The following is a 22,116-nucleotide window of genomic DNA, read 5'->3' as shown; positions in this document are numbered from 1 at the left end:
TCTGCAGTGACCATTAGGACATTTTCAACTAAATTGTAGTTCCATGAAAAATCTATAAAGAAGAAGTTGTTCTTAACACTGGAAATTTGTTTCAGAAAAATGAAATTGGAAATAGACAGTACTTAAAACAATCTTAAAACTGATATATGATAGAATCAAAATCATTTCCCATCGGTGGAACAAAAATAGAATATCTAGCACCATATTTAATATGGTGCTTAAGCATATCCAAAAAGGAAAGAGAAATAAATGCAATTAAGAAGATACAGTTAAACTTTCAAATTTTAATCAGCCATAGTTTTAATATACATACAATATATTATGAGAAAAGAGAACATTCAGATGTTGGCAATTAAGAGAAAATTATCTAATCTATTAATTATCTTAACAAACGTGTAAATATTTTATGAACAATTTGATTAAATTTTTGACTGATTAATTACCTCATATACCAAATCATGCTAAGATTATGAATAACATGATTAAGATTCAGTAGAAGTAACTATATTAGCAGTAGTTCAAAAGTATACTGAAAAGACGTTTGAAAGAATTATTTGAAAATTTTATTTGAAAAATCTAGTAATAAAAACCTTTATAGTAACTCGAGATTAGCAAATTATAAATTTTAGTGTTATAACAAATTGTAGCTGCTATTAATAATCAAAATAAAAATTTATCACTCAATAAACAAATGGGTAAGGACTAAGAAATGTTATATTTTATAAAATATATGAAATAGTGTGAGCATAAACTAAAATCGTAAAAGAGAAAAAATATTTTAGTTCAATTAAAAAATCAATACACAATACTTTATAATCTTTAATATATTATAAAATAGATCTATGAATACAAATATAACCTTATTGGGACAATCATCTCTATTGACGGTTAGTAATTTAGAAATACATACATATGTTATTTCATATATGTGAATAACGGGGGTATTTAAATTTTGTCATACATCCCTAAGACCGTGACACGATTGGTTGCTTAGAAGAGAATGTTGTGTCGTCGGGTGACTTCGGCCGGTATCGGTTCTATCTACGAGCATCTTCGTCCCAGACCCCACTATAATTCTTTGACTCTGTCACAGTCATGGCGCATGGCGCGCCGCGCCCCTCCTCAACGGGAGAGAAAGAGCAAGCCGCTGCGGTGCTCTCGTCTCTTGCCTGCCTTGCCAGTCGACGTTCGTAAATGGCGACGTACCGATGTCGAATGCACGTAACGAACTGGTAAATCGTCGTACGTGATGACGGCTCGTCACTGAACATCGGACGGCGATGGGCACACAAAAGCCGGAAGAATGGGCGAATTTGCTGATCACACGTTTCGAGGAACAGGTACATCTCAGCTGTGACTCGAACTATGAATCTGTTTAGCATTCCTTTTTTCTTCTATTCGTCTTCCCTCTTCGTGCACCCTTCCCCCTTCAACACTCCTCTCTTTCTTATCTACCCTCTTCCGGTGCTTTCTCTTATTGCTTCTCACTCTCTTCCTCTATTTACTTTTCACTTTTGTGTTCTTTTTTAATCTCTTCCAGTATGGTGTCCTTATTCTCAGTTTCTTCTTTTTTCTTTTACTTTTCTATTTCTCGCTTCATTAGAAGATTATTCATTTAGAAAAAATTAATATTAGTTTTATTGCTTTTTGACGCTCCTCATTTTCATGAACTCTATCGAAAAAATGGCAGTTAAAATTAGGAGAAATTATTGAATTAACGATTATTAGAAAGACTGGCAACGGTCAATTTAATCGCTCATGTAAATTTGACACGATTTGTGTGTAGCAGTTCCTGGTAACCAAATGCAAGAATCATAATTTTCATTGGTGAGTGAAAAAGTTAAGGCATAGAGTGACACAAATAATATTGAATCGGCAATTTTTACATCAGTAAATTTTTTCTAAATATCATTTTTCAACACTCTGACAATCATCTGCTTCTCCAGAAAAATTCAATTCTTTCCATATTCTGTACGACGTGACACGATGTGACCAAGCAAGGTATGTATTTATGTATAGAACAATTCAATGTTTCTACGGATCAGCGATGGTGAATGACCAACAATTGTTTAGGTAGAATTTCGAATGGAATAGTTAAAAATTGTGTTGTTTATGATTTTTATGTGCATGTATTTTCGTATTTGTTCTGTTTCCCTTAATTTTTTCTCCTTTATTAACGGGGAAAGTATAAAAGATATTTTCTACACAGTATTTAAATATTATTTAATGATAGCGTCTGTTTTAAAAATGTAGCGATTGTACCTCATTCTCCATAGGTATTCTAGGATTTGCTACAAATGTAAAATAGATTTTAAATGACGCAATGACCCTAAATCAATCTCACAGATTTCACGGCAAATAAAGTGACATTTAGTATAGAAATTTCAATCGCTATTATTATCCCTATTATTAGAGTAATAATTAATGATTGGTATCGTTATTTTTCTGGATGCATTGTCATTCATTTGTTCGTTGATTCGTTCATTCATGGGAAGATGCTTTCTCGCGGTCTCCTCCCTCTACACGCCGGGGAGTCCACGATTTGACCTTCGCCCCCTCCTCCCTTTCCTCTCCACCCCATTCATTTAAGATACATATAGGGTGTTCTAAAATTCATCTACTATTTCAATAATTTGTTGACTATTATTTTATTATTATCAAAATAAATAAATTGCAGAAATATATATATATACTTATTTATTTATTTATTTATTTATCATATATTATATTAAGTATATGTATACTTGCAATTTTAGAACAATCGAATTTTTATTTTATGAATATTTAGAAAATTGTTCGGATCAATATTCGATGACAATGAAAATTCAGGTCATCCCTATCACTCGAAGTTAATAAGCTAAAATACATTTACAAAATAGAGATTAATTTTATTTCTTTTTTCTAACTCCCGTTAGTTTTTTTGAACCAGTTGAAAGATTATATTCTATAAATATGATGTAATTTTACGTATACCGTTTACATGAGCAATTTTATTATTTATGATTGTGCAAACAATTTATTACATAATGAAATTCAATATTTCATGCAAAAGAAGTTTAAGATTGAGTTAGGGATACCCTATAGATTATAGAGTTTTATTCCTCGTCCCGTAACCCCTCTATACCTATACCCTACACAACATCGCATCCGTCGTGTCACGGATACATGAATGAAAATTGCATTCACATCGCGCATGGCTTATTGAAAAATTTGAATCTATGGTATACTTCAACGCACTTTAACTGACTCGCAAAAGTATGCCAACACTTATATTTGCACCTTTTAACAAGTGAAATCTATGTTATAGTGAACAGAATGATGTTCACTAAACAGTGTTCAATATAATTATATGTATATGTATAAAGATATGTATGCACATATACGTATAGCAAGAGAAAGGTCTCAAAATTTTATCAGTAAAATTAGAAAATGATTCAACGACATATACAAAATTTATAGCGTATTTATTTCAAATGCAGCCTACAAAAATATTTGAATAGATATATGTACATATGTATTATTATTTACTATTGTTATATATTACTTTATTTACATTAATATTTTTGCTTAGATCATCTTTGGCGACAATAATACCTCCAAGTCGTGTTATATACTATGAATTAATTTTATTGAGATATTTATATCAATAAAATTTATCATTTTTTTAAAGTAATACCTTTTTTCTTTATTTCTCAATTATTTAATCTCATACCAGACACTCTCAATAGGATTAGTATTTGGGCTCTGAAATATGTAAGGTGAGAGATGTATTACAATTCCAACAATATTCCCTAGATCATTATCTTGCTGGAGATAAAAATGTAGTAACAAGTCTAATTCTTCTATATCTTGTTTAATATCCTGTTCTTTTAATATAGGTACAGATATACTTGTATTTTGTATTTTAATATTCTATCGATAAATATCGACAATTTCTGTACTACTAGCAATCACATACAATTTTACTTCATCTGTATTTGTGCAATTTTATTAGAGATAATAAAGGCAATTAATTATTTATTATTCATTGCTAATGATTATTTGTTTGGATAATAATTTTAAAAAATATCTTTTAAACATATTTTTTATATGATAATAAATTTTATGATTTATCAAATAAATACATATGTACATATGTATGCGTGAGAAAATGAAGAAAAGAGAAAAAGGGGAGGTTTATATACTATATAGTTATGCCAATATTTTATATTTTAATATTCTATATCTAAAACTCATGAGTGTTATTAAATTTACTAATTTGCATTTTACATTTTGTACATATACTACACTAGTAATGTCATTTAAACTAATAGATAAGGTGTAATATAATGATACATGTGTACAAATTTATTATATTTCTGATACATTTAATTTCTAATTAATAAAAATATATAAATAACAAATTATTATAAATAGAAATTGATAATTTCTATAATTTCATATACAGTCATATATTTAAAATCTAATACTAAATTTCTTACTTTTTGTTCATAGTTGCCGTGTCACAGTTGTCAGACCACCCACTCTCGTATGAACGAAGAAAGAAACAAAAAATGTCTAATACAAATTTCTCGATACCGTTTCTCTCTTGTAATATCCAGCCTTACCAAAATACTTCAGAATGTTAATGAAATGGTGCCATCTATTGGGGGTCAACGTATATTTCATAGTACAGATCAAGATCGGCAGTGTTATGAATCTATTACCATTATTTTGGATACCTTGGAAAAGTGTCTTGCAAATCAACCAAAAGATACAGCTAAATTTGATGAAGCTATGAATGTAAAGTTTTTGCTTAAAGAGATATGTCAATTTATAGGTAATTATGTTTCCAGTATTATTAACATAAATGTTTGTGTGCAGGTATTACTTATAATGAGATTTAAAAACGTAAATAACAATATTATTTTTAGATATACCAAACGATAATCCACAAAATGCTCACTTAAAAAATTTAGCTAGCAAGGTTTTGTTTGCACTAAGTTTAAATTTCTTTAATGCTGTATTTAACAGAATATCATCCAGACTTCAAGAATTGGCAAAATGTGGAGACGAAACTGCTGACTATAGTGATATTGAATTAATTCAGCATATTAACGTGGATGTATATAGGTTAACGAAACTTTTAAATGGTAGTTTATCATACTTATTATTCAGTTATTACATACACTTGTATATATTATTGTATATATGAAATGTTTTTTATCAGATTATGTAGAATATATTACGTGTGTGTGTGCGTGCGCGCGCGCGTGTGTGTGTTATACATACATACATACATACATACATACATACATTCATACATACATACATACATACATACATACATACATACATACATACATACATACATACATACATACATACATACATACATACATACATACATACATACATACATACATACATACATACATACATACATACATACATACATACATACATACATACATACATACATACATACATACATACATACATACATACATACATACATACATACATACATACATACATACATACATACATACATACATACATACATACATACATACATACATACATACATACATACATACATACATACATACATACATACATACATACATACATACATACATACATACATACATACATACATACATATATATATATATATATATATATATATATATAACTATTCATAATGTCACTATTATTGCAGAAGCAATTCAAAAATTTAGACAGCTTAAAAAGTCAGTTCACATAGTTCTTATGAATTCTTTGGAGAAAGCAATATGGAATTGGATGGATACTTATTCTTATGAATTTGCTGAACTTCAAAAAGAACCAAATGAAGATCTGGGAAAAGCATGTGAAGAACTATTTGACATTCTTGATACATTTGCAGACAATAAAAAAGGAAGAGCTGCAGCTGTCTGGCCTTTACAAATTATGCTTCTAATACTTTCACCAAAAGTTTTGGAGGAAATAGTTAATGCCGATTTTAGTACTCTCTGTTCATCAAGACATTCAAAGAAAAAGCAATTTATTGACAGTATTAAAAAAGGCCTAGGAATGCATGGTAGTTCTAGTAGGCAACTAGTAGAAGCTGCAGCAGTTACTTGTATCAAACTTTGTAAAGCATCTACTTACATTAACAATCTGGATTCAAATAATGTTATCTTTATACTTGTTCGACATGTTATGAGTGATTTGATGGCTCTACTTTTTAATCCAGGGAAAGTATTTTCTCGTGGTCAAAGCTACGTTGCCCAAGACATCGATCTAATGATAGACTGTTTTGTTAGCTTCTTTCGCATTAAACCTCATAACAACGAAGTACTTAAAGTCTGCTTGAATCTGAATTATCCATCGACGTACCAGTTTGTCTTGGTTAGCTCATTATACAAGTAAGGAAAGAAATACTTTTGTTCATTCATAATTGAATATATCTATATAATCATATTTTGTTGCAAATATAAAATTATACATTACATGTTATAACCAAAAAGTATACTTCATGAAATTCAAGAGAATAATTTGTTAGTTAAAAATTTAAACATGTGATGATAAATTTTTGATTTATAATTGTAATGTTCTGAAAAAGAATTTTGTTATCATTATTTTAAATGAAATAAGTGATTTTTTTGATAATATTAATGTGGTATCAATAATTTTTATTTTAGAATCGTAACTCAACCAAGACTGCCATGGTGGCCTCAAATAAATCTTCTGTATTCTCGTAGTGCAGAACTTAGAAATATGTTTATTGATATTTGTCACACAGAGTTGCATATCACATACACCATTACGAATGATTCAAAGTTTAACACTTAAAGGTAAAGAACAAAATAAGTACAGAGACCGTGGAGAAGAAGTATCGAGTTATAGAAATTTACTTTTATGGATGGTGAAACTTATTCATGCTGATCCTATGTTATTGTTGAATGTAAATACTTTATATAAAAATCCCAATTTTAATTCGCAAAAAGATCCTTATACATGTATGTATATATATATGTGTTATTTATTTTACAGAATCAGGGAAAAGCTGGTCATGAAATTCAAAGTTCAACTTTAGAATTAATTAATGGTTTAGTTTCACTAGTTCATCAACCAACAATGTCAGACATTGCTTATGAAGCAATGGAAGCATTATTGGTATTACATCATCCAGATAAAATAAAAGCATGGAATCCAGAAGCACCAATGAATACCTTTTGGGATGTTAGTTCACAAGTTCTGTTCTCAATTTCCCAAAAATTGATTCAGCACCAAATCGTTAATTATACTTGTATATTAAAATGGCTTAGAGAAATATTAATTTGTAGAAATGCTTTTCTGGCACAAAATAAGGATTATGCTAATGTGGGTAGTCAGATTGCTGTTTGTAAGCAAGCACATATTAAACTTGAGGTTTGTTTAGATTTACAATATATTACAGAACTTTTTTTTTTAATATTGTTATATTTGTTTTTTAATTTATTGTTTTTTATTTTTCAGGTTGTATTTTTTATGTATTTGTGGAGTATAAATATGGAAGCAGTTTTAGTATCAATGTCTTGTTTTGCATTGCTTTGCGAAGAAGCAGAAATTCGTTGTGGTAGTGATGAAGTAGCAGTAACTTGTTTACTTCCAAACTATCACTTATATCTTGAATTAGCACAAGCTTCTACTGTGTTAATCACTGGTGAGTTTAAATATCCAAAATATTATTTCAATTTATCCTTCATATTAAATACCATATATTCCAAAGTTGAAGTAGAAATTCGAACCGAGAAATAAGTGTAAAATGACATTACAATCTTAATTTTGTTTTATCATACTTGTATATAAAGGGAATATTTCTATTTTTTAAATTATTTTATAATATTTTATTTACTTCTACATGAATATATTTTATGTAAAATCATAATACTACTGATATGTACTTTTACTAAAAATCTTTAAATAGAGAGATTAACATAAAATAGTATCTTTTTTAAACTAGTTTCGGTTCGGGTACCTACTAACAATGATTTTACTTGAATTCAAACATTCATTCATGAATTTTTGAATTCACTTTGTATTTTGATTAGTATAACCCTTATATGGCTGCAGTAGAGTATTAAAGACCTTGTTACCATAACAGCCAGCGGGGAAAGTAAGCTATGCTATCGTGATCATAATTATGGTAAGTGCAATTCAAAATATTATTCGCATACATGTATACAGGACTAAGATCGTTTTATTTTTCTTTACTATTCTAATTATTATATGCAATAGTAGACTAATTGTTTTGTGATTAACATTAGTGCATTTCACAAGCATATTATATATTTTTTAGGACGTGCTGCTTTACAAGAAAGAATTATGGTCTTATTGAGGAAAATAGAACACTGTGTAAATGGCATACAACCTGTATGTATATACATATAATATATATAATGGATATATACATATATACTGTATATATTATTATATTAACAATAGTAATATTTTAATTTAAGAATTATTTTTCAAAGAAAAATATGCAAGTTACATTATTTTAAAGATAATATAACATGGTGTAAATGTAACTTGTTATTATAAATAATTTTACAAAATTTATTTATTTAATGTTCCTTTAATGAGAAAAAAGATAATATACTCATAAAGTTTCCTTCTTCTTGCTAGGCTTGGGAAGAAACATTTAGAAATTGGGAAATAACTTCGCGGCAGTTAGTGACTTATCCCAAATCTAAAACAGAAGATAGTCAGATAGAATCATTTCATCGAAGTACAGGGAAGCGAAGAGCATCACACCAAAATTCAGAACATGAATTAGAAGAACAAATTAATGAGTGGGCTAATATGACAGGATTTCTTTGTGCTTTGGGTGGAGTATGTTTACAGAAACGTTCTCCAAATAGATCATTGTCAGGAATACCACCAAATTCAGAACCAAAAAGGAGTGCAAAACAACAAGAACCTACACCTTGTTTATCAAATCCAAGTCAGGAAGTGCAATATTGTACACAATTTGTTTATAATTTATTACGCCTATTAATTTGTAACAATGAAAAATTTGGCAATCAAATTCAGAAACATGTAAAAGAATTGGTTGGGCATGAAATGAGTCCTGCGCTATATCCAATTCTTTTTGATCAGATTAAAAGTATAGTCGAAAAATTTTTTAATCAACAAGGACAAGTTATAGTAATGGAAGGTAATACGCAATTCATTGAGCATATAATATTCATAATGAAGAATATCCTAGATTCTAAAACAGATCAACCTTCTGAATATCTTGGAATGACTAGCATAGAAGGAATGATGTTAGCAATTGTCAGATATGTTAGACATTTGGACATGACTAAACATTCTATTCTTATCAAAACAAAATTGTGTCTGCTAGTCGAAGCAATGATGAAAAGACGAGATGACTTGGCATTCCGACAAGAAATGAAATTTAGAAATAAACTTGTCGAATATTTAACTGATTGGGTGATGGGTGCTACTCATCAAATTACTCCATCTACTAGTGGAGACTTGACTGTTTACACACGGTATAGATGATTTTTTTCTATGAAATATATTTATATTAAATATTTTCCTTTTTGCTTAATTTAATAACTATTTAATTATATATTATCACATGTACAGTGAAGATAAAATATCTATTAATATTTTATAAAATACCTATTGATTCTTTATAGTTGAATAAGAAAGCAATATTATTGAAACATATAGAAATGATCAAATAATTAATTAAGAATTAATATTAAAAAATTAACCATGCATATATTTTCAGTGCATTTAATTTATTGCAAATGCAGTTTTATTGTTTATTAAAAAAATTAAATATCTGTATTAACTTATATCAAGTATTTGGTATAATCTTATTATAATATTATATTAAGTCTCTGTCTAATATAATGTATTATACGTATATATCAAATATGTTTGTTTTATTTGATTTTTTAGAGATTTAGATCAAGCATGCATGGAAGCGGTCGGAGCATTGCTACGAGGCCTACCTCTTCAACCCGAAGAATCCGATCGCGGTGATTTAATGGAGGCAAAATCTCAGTTGTTCTTAAAATATTTTACTCTCTTCATGAATTTGTTAAACGACTGCAACGAAGTAACTGGTGAAGAAAAAGAAATAGTATCTCAACAACCATGTTTAAGTAGTGGCAAATTATCTACTTTACGCAACGCTACTATACAAGCAATGAGTAATCTTCTCAGCGCAAATATTGATAGTGGATTAATGCATTCTCTAAGTGAGCAAAATTATTCGTGACATTGATATTATTGATGTTATTGATATAACATTAAACATTATATTAAATGTTCCACCGACTTTTGCAATTTTTTATAATTTTAAAATTTTTATATTTATAGGTTTGGGTTACAATCCAGATTTACAAACACGGGCAGCATTTATGGAAGTTCTCACCAAAATTCTTCAACAAGGAACGGAATTTGATACATTAGCAGAAACAGTATTAGCTGATAGGTTTGAGCAATTGGTTCAACTTGTTACAATGATTAGTGACAAAGGAGAATTACCTATCGCAATGGCCTTAGCTAATTAGCTAATGTAGTAACAACGAATCAAATGGACGAATTAGCACGAGTTTTTGTGACATTATTTGATGCTAAGCACTTGTTATCTTCTCTCTTATGGAATATGTTTTATCGTGAAGTTGAAGTTTCTGATTGTATGCAAACATTATTTCGTGGAAACAGTCTTGGAAGCAAAATTATGGCATTTTGTTTTAAAATTTATGGTGCCAGTTATTTACAAAATTTATTAGAACCTTTAATTACTCCTCTATTAGATGATCCCACTACTGGTTTTGAAGTTGATAGCGCCAGAATAGATGCTAATGAAGATATAGAAAAGAATGGTCGTAATTTGATTGCATTAACTCAAAAAGTATTTGATGCTATAGTATCATCAGCTGATCGGTAAGTTATTAGAAATTGTATAGTTAATATTAATATAAATCATTTCTTAAAGAAATTTAGCTATTAATTGACATTATATTAGTTTCATTGTATTTTCACAGGTTTCCACCACAATTGCGGTCTATGTGTCATTGTTTATATCAGGTACTCAGCAAGAGATTTCCACAGTGTCCACAAAATAATATTGGAGCTGTTGGAACTGTAATATTTCTGCGATTTATTAATCCAGCTATTGTATCACCTCAAGAAATGGGTATTGTAAATAAGCCCGTACCTCCGCACATTAAGAGAGGTCTTATGTTAATGTCTAAAATTCTTCAAAATATCGCAAACCATGTAGAATTTAGCAAAGAACAACACATGTTACCATTTAATGACTTCTTACGTGCACATTTCGAAATTGGAAGAAGATTTTTTATACAGATAGCATCAGATTGTGAAACGGTCGATCAAGCTAATCATCCGATGTCGTTTGTGTCGGATGCCAATGTTCTAGCATTACATAGATTGCTTTGGAATCATCAAGAACGAATTGGCGATTATCTTAGTAGCAGTCGGGACCATAAAGCAGTAGGTAGAAGACCTTTTGATAAAATGGCTACATTATTGGCTTATCTTGGTCCTCCAGAACATAAACCAATAGATTCACAGTAAGTAACAATATTAAATACATTTCTTTTATTATACAAATCATTGTTAAGAATGCTATTTATGCAATTTTCATATGTATATTTAAGTGTATTTATTTAATAGCTTACTTTTTTCATCGTCTTACGCTCGATGGTCAAACATTGATATGTCTTCAACTAATTTTGAGGAAATTATGGTAAAACATAATATGCATGAAAATGAAGAATTTAAGAGTATCAAGAATTTAAATATATTCTATCAAGCAGGAACTAGTAAACAAGGGTATCCAGTGTTTTATTATATTGCTAGACGTTACAAGTATGTACCTTATAAATTTGTTAATGTATATGTTACAGATATGAGCATTAATTTGATTAATAAGGACTTTTTTTTATTAGACATTAAGAATTATTATTTCGTTAAATTATTACCTTATATATTATATATATTTTTTATGTAGTATTTATATATTATACAAAATCATATAAGGAGAAACTTGATGAAAAATGTTTGGTTGTGTATGTATATTTGGATTTATAACTATGTGCTAATGTAATTTTGTTTGTATTTTTTTTATAGAATTGGCGATACGAATGGTGATTTGCTAATATACCATGTTATTCTTACCCTAAAACCATTCTGCCATTCTCCATTTGAATTGGTTGTTGATTTCACTCACGCATGTTCAGACAATCGATTTAGAGCTGAATTCCTACAAAAATGGTTTTATGTATTGCCTAAAGTTGCCTATGAAAATATTCATGCCGCATATATTTATAATTGTAATAGCTGGGTGAGAGAATATATAAAGTTTCACGATAGAATTTTGGCACCGTTAAAAGGTAATAGAAAGGTAGTTTTCATAGATGGACCGGGTCGTTTAAATGATGTGATCGATGTCGATCAACAAAAATTGCCTGGAGCTACTTTATCTCTTGATGAAGATTTAAAGGTTTTTAACAGCGTTTTAAAAATTTGTCATAGGGATACTAAGGTATCCGTAAAAGTTGGACCAACAGCGATACAAATTACCTCGGCGGAGAAATGCAAAGTATTGTCGCATTCCGTTCTCTTAAATGATGTTTATTATGCATCTGAAATAGAAGAAGTTTGTTTAGTAGATGACAATCAATTTACATTGACTATTTCAAATGAAACTGGCCCATTATCTCTTATACATCAAGACTGTGATAGTATCGTACAGGCTATAATTCATATAAGAAATCGATGGGAATTATCACAGCCGGAATCTGTATCTATTCATCCAAAGATAAGACCTAAAGACGTACCTGGAACATTATTAAACATGGCGTTACTGAATCTTGGTAGCTCGGATCCAAATTTACGAACAGCAGCATACAATCAACTGTGTGCTTTAACTGCAACATTTGATTTAAAAATAGAAGGACAACTCTTGGAAACATCTGGACTTTGCATACCATCAAATAATACTATATTTATTAAACACTTAAGTGAAACCTTGGCTGCAAATGATCCTCATCTTACACTGGAGTTTTTAGAGGAATGTATACAAGGTTTCAGATTGTCAAGCATTGAGTTAAAACATCTTTGTTTAGAATATATGACTCCGTGGTTAAATAATCTTGTACGATTTTACAAGCCAAACGACGAAGGAGGGAAACGTCAGAAACAAGTTACAAAAATTTTAGAGAAATTAATTACATTAACTATTGAGGAAGTGGAAATGTATCCAAGTATACAAGCTAAAATATGGAGCACAATCGGAAGACTACCCGACTTAATAGATACAGTCTTGGATAATTTCATTCAACGTAGTGTCAGTTTTGGACTTGGTTCTCCTACAGTTGAAATTATGGCAGATACCGCCGTAGCTTTGGCTTCTGGAAATGTTCAATTAGTGGCAAAGAAAGTAATAGGAAGACTTTGTCGAGTTGTCGATAAAACTTGTACTTCTCCAACACCATTATTAGAACGACATACAAGATGGAATGACATTGCTATTCTAGCAAGATATTTATTAATGCTATCTTTTAATAACTGCTTGGACGTAGGAAAACATCTACCATATTTGTTTCATACAGTGACATTTCTAGTTTGCTCTGGAAGTCTGAGTATGCGTGCTTCTACTCATGGTTTGGTCATTAATAGTATTCATTCGTTATGCACCTGTAGTTCACCTTCCTTTTCAGAAGATACTTATCGAATATTACGGATGAGTTTAGATGAATTTTCTCTTCCAAAATTTTATTTACTTTTTGGAATTAGCGAAGTGAAATCTGCTGCGGGTACAGCATTTAGATCTAGTTATAGACATTCGAATGAAAAATGGTTTAGCAACGAGCGTAGCGTTACAGGAACACACGATAAAGAAAGACTTTCACTAACCAGTTTAGAAATTATTACTGATGCTCTTCTTGAAATTATGGAAGCTTGTATGCGGGACATACCACACTGTGATTGGTTAAAAACTTGGACTTCTTTAGCAAGGAATTTTGCTTTTTGCTTTAATCCCGCTCTTCAACCTCGAGCTTTGATTGTTTTCGGATGTATTAGTAAAAGCATAACTGATCAAGATATGAAACAGTTACTAAGGATATTAGTAAAAGCACTCGAAAGTTTTAACGATATCACTTTGTTGGAAGCAATCATTATGTGCCTCACTCGATTACAACCTTTGCTTAGATCTGTAAGTTATGTATTAGTTTATTATTTATTATTAATTTATTATTAATTATTTATTAATTACGTTTTGATTAATTAATTTGTTTATTGTTACATATCAATATATTTCAAGGAACATGATGTTAATGCAAATTATGCCTTTAATATATTATTAGAGTTAAATCTTATATTTATATTATACAAATTAAAGTTTATTCTATTATCATAAAGTTCGGTAATAATTACTAATAAGTATCATTAACATAATAATTTCATAACTTTACAACAGTGAAGTTGTTGGAATTTTAATTAATTTAAAATTAATTATTTATATTAATATCTAATCTATATATATATTTATATTTAATAATATATATTATTATAATATATATTTATATATTTCCATATTTTCAAGGAATCTCCCATACATCGATATTTATTTTGGGTTGCAACATCAATTCTTCAATTAGACGAAGCTTCTTTATATGCCTGTGGTTTAGCACTCCTCGAGCAAAATTTACACACTTTGGATTCTCAAGGAACTTTTGATGACAAAGTAAAGATTTCTGTATTGTATTAGATAATCATATTATGTGTTCATCTTTATTATAAATTGCATAAAAATACTTCAGACCTTGAAGCAAGTTATGATGTCAACACGAGAACCTTTAGAATGGCACTTTAAACAATTAGATAATGCTGTGGGACTTTCGTTCAAATCAAATTTTCATTTTGCTTTGGTTGGTCATCTATTAAAAGGATACAGACATCCTACACCTACCACTGTTACAAGAACAGCCAGAGTATTGACTATGCTGTTAGGTATTGTTGCTAAACCATTTAGAAGAGACAAATTTGAAGTCACACCAGAAAGTGTGGCATACTTGTCTGGTAAGTTTATGTAAAATTTTCTATTTATGAATTGAAATTACTAATTATTATATATTTGTATCTAATTAGCGTTAGTATCTGTATCTGAGGAAGTGCGGAGTCGATGTCATATTAGACATGCTGTGACCAAAACTGTAGAATCTGGTAGCACAGATTACCTTGATATTTTGCTTCCACACAGTACAGTAAGTTATTCTTAGAATTTTTTCATATTAAGACCATATTCTAAATTTTAAATAGAAAGTATTCAAGACATGCATTATTTATGACCATAAATGTCATTTAATTGCACATTAATCGGAATTACTTTTACTAATACGTATTTGAACTTAATTCAAGTAAAAGAACAAAAAACAGTTTATATATTTCTCGTATAACGAAATGATATCTTGTTATTTAAAGATAATTGGAAAATTTGCTTTTCTAATCTTTTTTTGCTTATTATTAATGATATATTGTCTACTGTTAGATCGTGCGTAAAAAATGGCTTGTGTGAAAGAATTTACAAGAATTTTGTTAATTTGATGCAGTTATACATAATTTGTTGTTAATTACAATTTTAAAGTTATTTTCACATCGTAATTTGTTTTGTCTGTTCTGTATACATAGAAGTATATAGGGTGTCTAAGTATTAAATGATCAAACTTCACAGTTTATTTTATGAGTAGAAATAAGAAAAGAATATTATATAAACATAGGTCTACAAACATTTTAAAAAAATATTACACAAGAAATATGAAATCTAAAGGCAATAGATATATTATTATTATATTAATATTATCATGAAAAACGGATTCATCGGGGAGGACACATTGTTCGACCAGCGAGATCGTCAGATTTTGCACTATCTATAGTCAACAAGAAAAGTGTATCGTACAAGAATTGATTCGAAATAAGAACCGATTCGTGATGCGTTCAGTGATCTGAAGCAAAATAAGTATTAAATTCGGAGAGTAACAAACTCAATCCTATGTTTATATAATAATTTTTTCTTGTTTTTACTTATAGAAGAAACTAATGAGTCTGATCGTTTAAAATTGAGACACTCCGTATACGAAATATCCTAATTTTTTTCATAAAATGGCATTAACTTTTTCAAATTTCAAATAAATGTGTACATGTATCGTACATTTAATATCAGAATATTAAAGAAGTGATTTTGATAAATTAAATATTATGATGCAGGATACGTCTAATGCAACATCAAGTAATCCTACTAATCGTCGACAAAAATCATGGGATCTTCTTGATCAGTCTGCGCTCACTCAAGCTAGACAACAAAAACAATATTCAACTCATCAGGTATGTTTTATTTATTAAGTACGATTACATTTTACAAAACATGTAAAAATGATTTATAAAGGCATTATTTATTTTATAATGCATTATGTATTACAGTATCCATGTTTTATTTAAAATTTGTTCAGGATAATGATAATCACATCCAAGAAAATGTACTTTTCAGTAGATTGTTTTTATTACTTTTGTTTTAAATATTACAATAACAGTTATCTATAAATGAATTGTTTTTTGCTGAAATTTACTACTATTTACTTATATATTATACATTTTAAGACAAGAAATTGATTATTCGTTAAACAAGAAAAGATTATTATTTTGTAAGTGAATTATATAGCTTTTTTAACACGTTGACTGCCACGACACCCATATTCGGGTGTCAGCAAAGTTTGTGGTCAGGCCGCGTAACCCATACTCGGGTGTCGCTTATTTGACTACTTGCGAACGATCGTCGTAGGTATTTGAAAAGATATTCCATAATAATAAATCGTTAACTAATAATTAATTGTAATAATAGTTGAATTGTTATAAAATAAAAATACGAAAATGGTTTATTAAAAAAATTATTTAGAATGTAAAACTTTAAAGCATTCTACACATAGCTGAGGTTGGTCGGGATAATTTGAACAATAAGTTGTTGTTTTCTTCAAATTCTTTTGTGCCTTTGTTCGGTCCATTCGACGTCTTTTATTTGCATAACATAGTTTGCATGCGCGTCTAATGCTTCTTCCGGAATTATTTTTCCGAACGGCGATATTATGCTGACTCCGTCGAAGACAAGGATTTTTTGTATTTTCAGACAACCCTAATAATTTTGCAACTAATAATTGTCTAAATATTCTAATATTTATATATTTTCTTGTTGCAATTTTGTAAACCGTCAAAGCGGAATTCCCAAAAAGAATTAAATGCCAAGTTTTCTGTACCATTTGATTCCTTTTCTAATTGTGGTGGCATAAGAAACCATTTGGTCGGAATAATCTATACCACACTTTCCTTCATTGTATTCAACAACAGTTAGTGGTTTTAATGTTGCGAACAAATGAAACGAAAGATCATTCTTGAGACCACCACTTGAGCGATTCACGTTACTAAAATATCGATAGGAGCACCTAGCAGAGAACGCTTGGTACTACTGTACGCGTGGCCTGACGGAGATTTCTTTGAAAACACGCGTGATAGTCAACGTGTTAAAGGTGTGTAACTAAATATATATATATATATATATATATATATATATATATTTATACTAAATATATATATATATTTATAAATATATATAATATTTATATAAATATATAAATATATATATATAAATATATATATTTATATATATATATTATATATATGTATTATATATATTACTTATATATTATATATATATAATTATATATATATTATATATATATATTTATATTTACATATATATATATATGTCGGGTTGGCGTTGTAGGTAGGGTTGTGGGTGAATGAATCTTCATTGAAATTAGCCATCGTTGTGGTATAACAAAGGTACAGTTCATTAACACAAGTATGGATGCTACAGACTTGACAATTAACGACTGGGCAGACTTGACTGGGCACTCGCGACCCTAATGACAATAGCCTCGGGTTCGATAACGAATCCGCTGTCAACGGGATAACGAATTTATTGTTTCGTCAAAGTCTAAGTTGGACTCTATGTTAGAACGCGAGAAATTTACTGATTAAAACGCCACGTAACTAGTTGCTGAGAGCGCACGAGAGAGAGTGTCTCTCCGGCACGGTGATGCTGCAGAGGAAAACTATAATGGGGTGTGTCTAAGGGCATGAGATCACCAGATTCGTGGAGAGAAGCCTTCGTTCGGAAACTGAGGGAAATTGACATTACTGTTAAATGGTCAATTTCCATGTTGGTGGTTAGAGAAGGATGCTAGCCGTCCTTGAAGGAAAGTTGCTAGCGGGAAGCGTCGTTCGTGAGAAAAAAAATAAAGTTCCCCTATCTTCCCGTAGGTGGAACAAAGACTGTTTGTCTGTTTGAAGGATTTTAGTTAACTAAATCTTAAAATTTATAACTGGTCCTCGGGCTAGCTAAACATGTACCTTGGAGATGCGTTGACATCTGGTGATCGTATTGCCCGAAGAATAGGGTCCGCGTGTGGCGAGTCACAGGACAGAAACCGTTGGAATGTTTACTATCGAGTGCCGCTACAACTATTTCTTTTTAAGGAGTGCTATACTATTAGCCCATATCTTTGTTAGACAAAACGTTTATCCCCTTGACCGCGGCTACGTTCGGCGACTGGTTGTCGCCTGGAGCCCATGCTCACTATTACAAATATTGAACAAATGCAATCGGATTGACTAAAGAATCTAGATTATAATTTTAAGGGTTTTTCCCAAAGTTCCAAAGGGGAGGCTCTGGTGTCCTTTCATCTCCGACATATATATATACTTAAATACAAATGTTTGTATGTATATAATAAAATAAATATGTAGATAATTACACATAAGTATATATATGCAGCTCTTGATGTATTTGTATATTTGTAATCAATTTCTATTTCTGTTTCTATTTATTTCTATTTATATTCAATAATTTACTACATCTAAATTCCTTAATTTTACGAAACTTGAAATGTGAAAATAGAATTAAAAAATAAGCAGATACAGTAGTTAAAAATATACTAAGATGATGTTTTGAAAATTTATAATTTATGTTGCGAATTGTTCCAAAGTAAACAAAATAACAAAAATATTACTAGTCTAAAAGTTAGTAGATACAAAATATTCATGCATTATAAAATATAATCAAATTTAAGGTTTTAAATATTTTATAGGATATTTTAAAAGTATAAATTCAATTTTACATTAAGTAATATTGTTTATTGTTTTATATTTTTGAATGAACCTGTGTTTACTCTTTCGATGTCTATGTTCGCATCTACCTATGTCTACTTTATGTCTGCCTGGAAAACACATTGTAACTTGTCCCTTATACACATCACGCTCCATCAATTTGTACAATAATGACGATGTATACGTCATTAACAAGACTGGACGGATTTTATTTAAAACGCAGCGATCCTTTTCTGTACCAACTGCGAAGGAAGCAAAATCGAATGAGGAAGTTGAACCAAAGGTATTATTTACTCATCATATATATAATCCTCATAAACATCTTTTCTTAAATTTATTAACATCTAAACAAATACGAATGTACATATGTATGATTTCGTAACATATGTACAAATAATATGTTCCCATTATAGTAGTAGCGATATAGATGAAAGAAATTCAAGACATTAATTGAATTTAAATAAGTTCAATGTGAGAAAATTAAACTTTCATGTAACTTTCATTTATACGTGCATTGACATAAAACTGCATAAAGTAAGAATCCATATCAATATATCATTTAATTTTGCCTTATAACATTTCTGCTTCAATCGTTTTAAAAATACCTACCTACAGCTTGACTCTTGTTATGTGTACTAAAATTAAGGAAATGAAAGTACGAAGTAACATAAAAGGATACGTATAAATGGTAAAATTTCTATAATTCATACAGAATCGAAGTGCCAGAGTAAGCGTGAGCAACGAAAATAATATATTGCTTGATCCAGAAGTACTGACAGATTTCTCAACTCAAACTTTGGTTCTAACTGTTCTGGTTACTTTAGTTAAAAATTCAACCGATGAAAACGAACAACGGATTCTTTATGAATATCTTGCGGAAGCCTCAGTGGTGTTTCCAAAAGTCTTCCCAGTAATGTAAGTTTTTATCTTTCAAAATTTTAAACAGATTATATATACGTTGAAAGCATCTACAGCAATTACATTAATAGTTGTTAAGTGTTACAGTAAGTTAGCGTGATTTTTATAATTTTAAAATAAAGATGCATTTAACTGTTTATTACGCTGTTCCTTGTAAATATTCAAAACATGAGGGCACATAACTTCAGAGGACAATTCACTACTTACGTAAAGATAGGAGTGAGGTTTACAGAAATAGTATAAATTTGTTCCTGTGTTAATAAATAACATTAAGAAATTCGGAATGTATATTGAAGGGATTCCAACGAAATCGAACAATACCTGATAATTCTGAACGGACAAAGAGATCATGGCTGTTACAGCCATTTAGTAATTTGTATTTATGTCGAGAGAGCTCGTTTAAAATGATTATTTAATAATTATTTACATATAATTATTAGATAATTATAATTAAATACTATGAAGATAAATGAATAATTGATTCTATTCACAATTATTTCACTTTGTTTAATGAATTTGTTTCTGTCAAGAATCCAATCCAAGAATTCATTTAATATAATGTAAGAAATTAGGAATAAGAATGCAACAAACTCCATGCAATAGACTCTGTACCTAGAGTACAAATAAATTATTATTATTATTTATTATTATTAATTTGTTTCTACTTTTTTTCGTTTCACAGCTGTATCTTAGCCTTAATTGAAATATAAAATAAGTATGAAAAACAGCAACATGAACAATTTGGTTTGCGAGAAATGATATTTAAAATAACGCATATGCTTACTGAGACATTTAATGTTACAGAATTCCTTAAACGCATGCTTAATATTTTTTAAATGAATTTAAATCTGTTTATAGTCATAATTTGCTTGATGCAAAAATCAACAATGTATTATCCTCTTGCCATGACCAAGGGATATTGAATTCTGTACAAGCAATCATACAAAATATGATAGCGTGCGAGGATACAAGTCAACAGCAGTTACATTACTTACAAAGTTGTGGTTTTGGTGGATTATGGAGATTTGCAGGGCCATACACAAATGTAAGTACCCATCTAGGGTGAGACGGAGATAGTAGTGCAACCGAAAAGGGAGTAATTTTTCGTAATGAAACAAGTAGAAAATGTAATAAAAATTTTTTTGCCCGTAATACGCAGCAAGTGATAACGAACACGAACTGTCAACCGTGTCATGTCGTTACCGATTGTTGCTGTTCGAGCTAGCTTTTATGAACACAGATTGATAATATAGTACTTGACGAGATATAGTGACTTAAGTACTACAACAACTTCTTTGCTTTTTTAATTTTTTACCCGAGATCACCCAATAATTCAAGTTCTACGTAATCTTTTTGATTGTTGCATTTATAAGCTTACATTGATGTATGCCGTAGTCCAATTGTACAGCCGAAAGCGCTCAGTTATTTGTTAATTGCCTGGAAGCCATGGTGGAAACGTGTTTACCGGTAGATGAAGTTGAAGCCTTAAATAGCAATGAAATCTCGAATGAAAAATGTAAACGATCCGATAGTCATCAGTCAGAAGTCGCACAAAAAAAAAAATCTTTAACTCATGGAGGAGATCGGGCGAGTTCTCGCGCTTTTTCGGAAAAAATGGACGAAACTTCTCGGAGTAGATCTTCTTTTATTCACATAGAGTAAGTGAACAATAACGATTATTATTCGAGGCTGTCCCAAGTAAATATATCGAAAGATACATATATGTATATAGGTACTACGGATAATGTTGAAACAGGTTGTAAAATATGAAAGGGGACATACATATATGTATAACATACTTACATTTATTCTATCTTGCAATGATTCTGAAAAAAGTACTATGAAGGTTAACTCCAGATTCAACTCAATGCCAGATTCTTATTGACTAAAATCCTCATACAGTGGCCTTGACGCCGTCGGAGAATCTTCGGGATTTCCAATAGGATACATGGTGCTTCTCACGCGCCGTGCTTAGAG

General features: G+C 29.9%; 1 protein-coding gene across 1 annotated transcript; it reads left to right on the top strand.

The window, feature by feature from the left end:
* Positions 1-718: 718 nt before the first annotated feature.
* Positions 719-21,990, top strand: LOC126868614 (neurofibromin). Its single transcript, XM_050624272.1, is given in 25 exon segments — positions 719-1,340; positions 4,495-4,819; positions 4,914-5,132; positions 5,705-6,392; positions 6,669-6,758; positions 6,760-6,931; positions 7,021-7,398; positions 7,486-7,672; positions 8,114-8,155; positions 8,309-8,382; positions 8,638-9,509; positions 9,928-10,229; positions 10,351-10,538; positions 10,541-10,920; positions 11,022-11,570; positions 11,674-11,868; positions 12,130-14,218; positions 14,609-14,749; positions 14,826-15,084; positions 15,154-15,269; positions 16,270-16,386; positions 19,418-19,504; positions 19,934-20,136; positions 20,998-21,184; positions 21,535-21,990. Coding segments are annotated over 25 exon segments (8,187 nt in total). The 5' UTR covers positions 719-1,280; the 3' UTR covers positions 21,802-21,990.
* Positions 21,991-22,116: the final 126 nt, after the last annotated feature.

This window comes from Bombus huntii, chromosome 8 (assembly GCF_024542735.1).
Source record: "Bombus huntii isolate Logan2020A chromosome 8, iyBomHunt1.1, whole genome shotgun sequence".
Taxonomy (NCBI): Eukaryota; Metazoa; Arthropoda; class Insecta; order Hymenoptera; family Apidae; genus Bombus; species Bombus huntii.
This window is presented reverse-complemented; position numbering and strand designations above follow the sequence as displayed.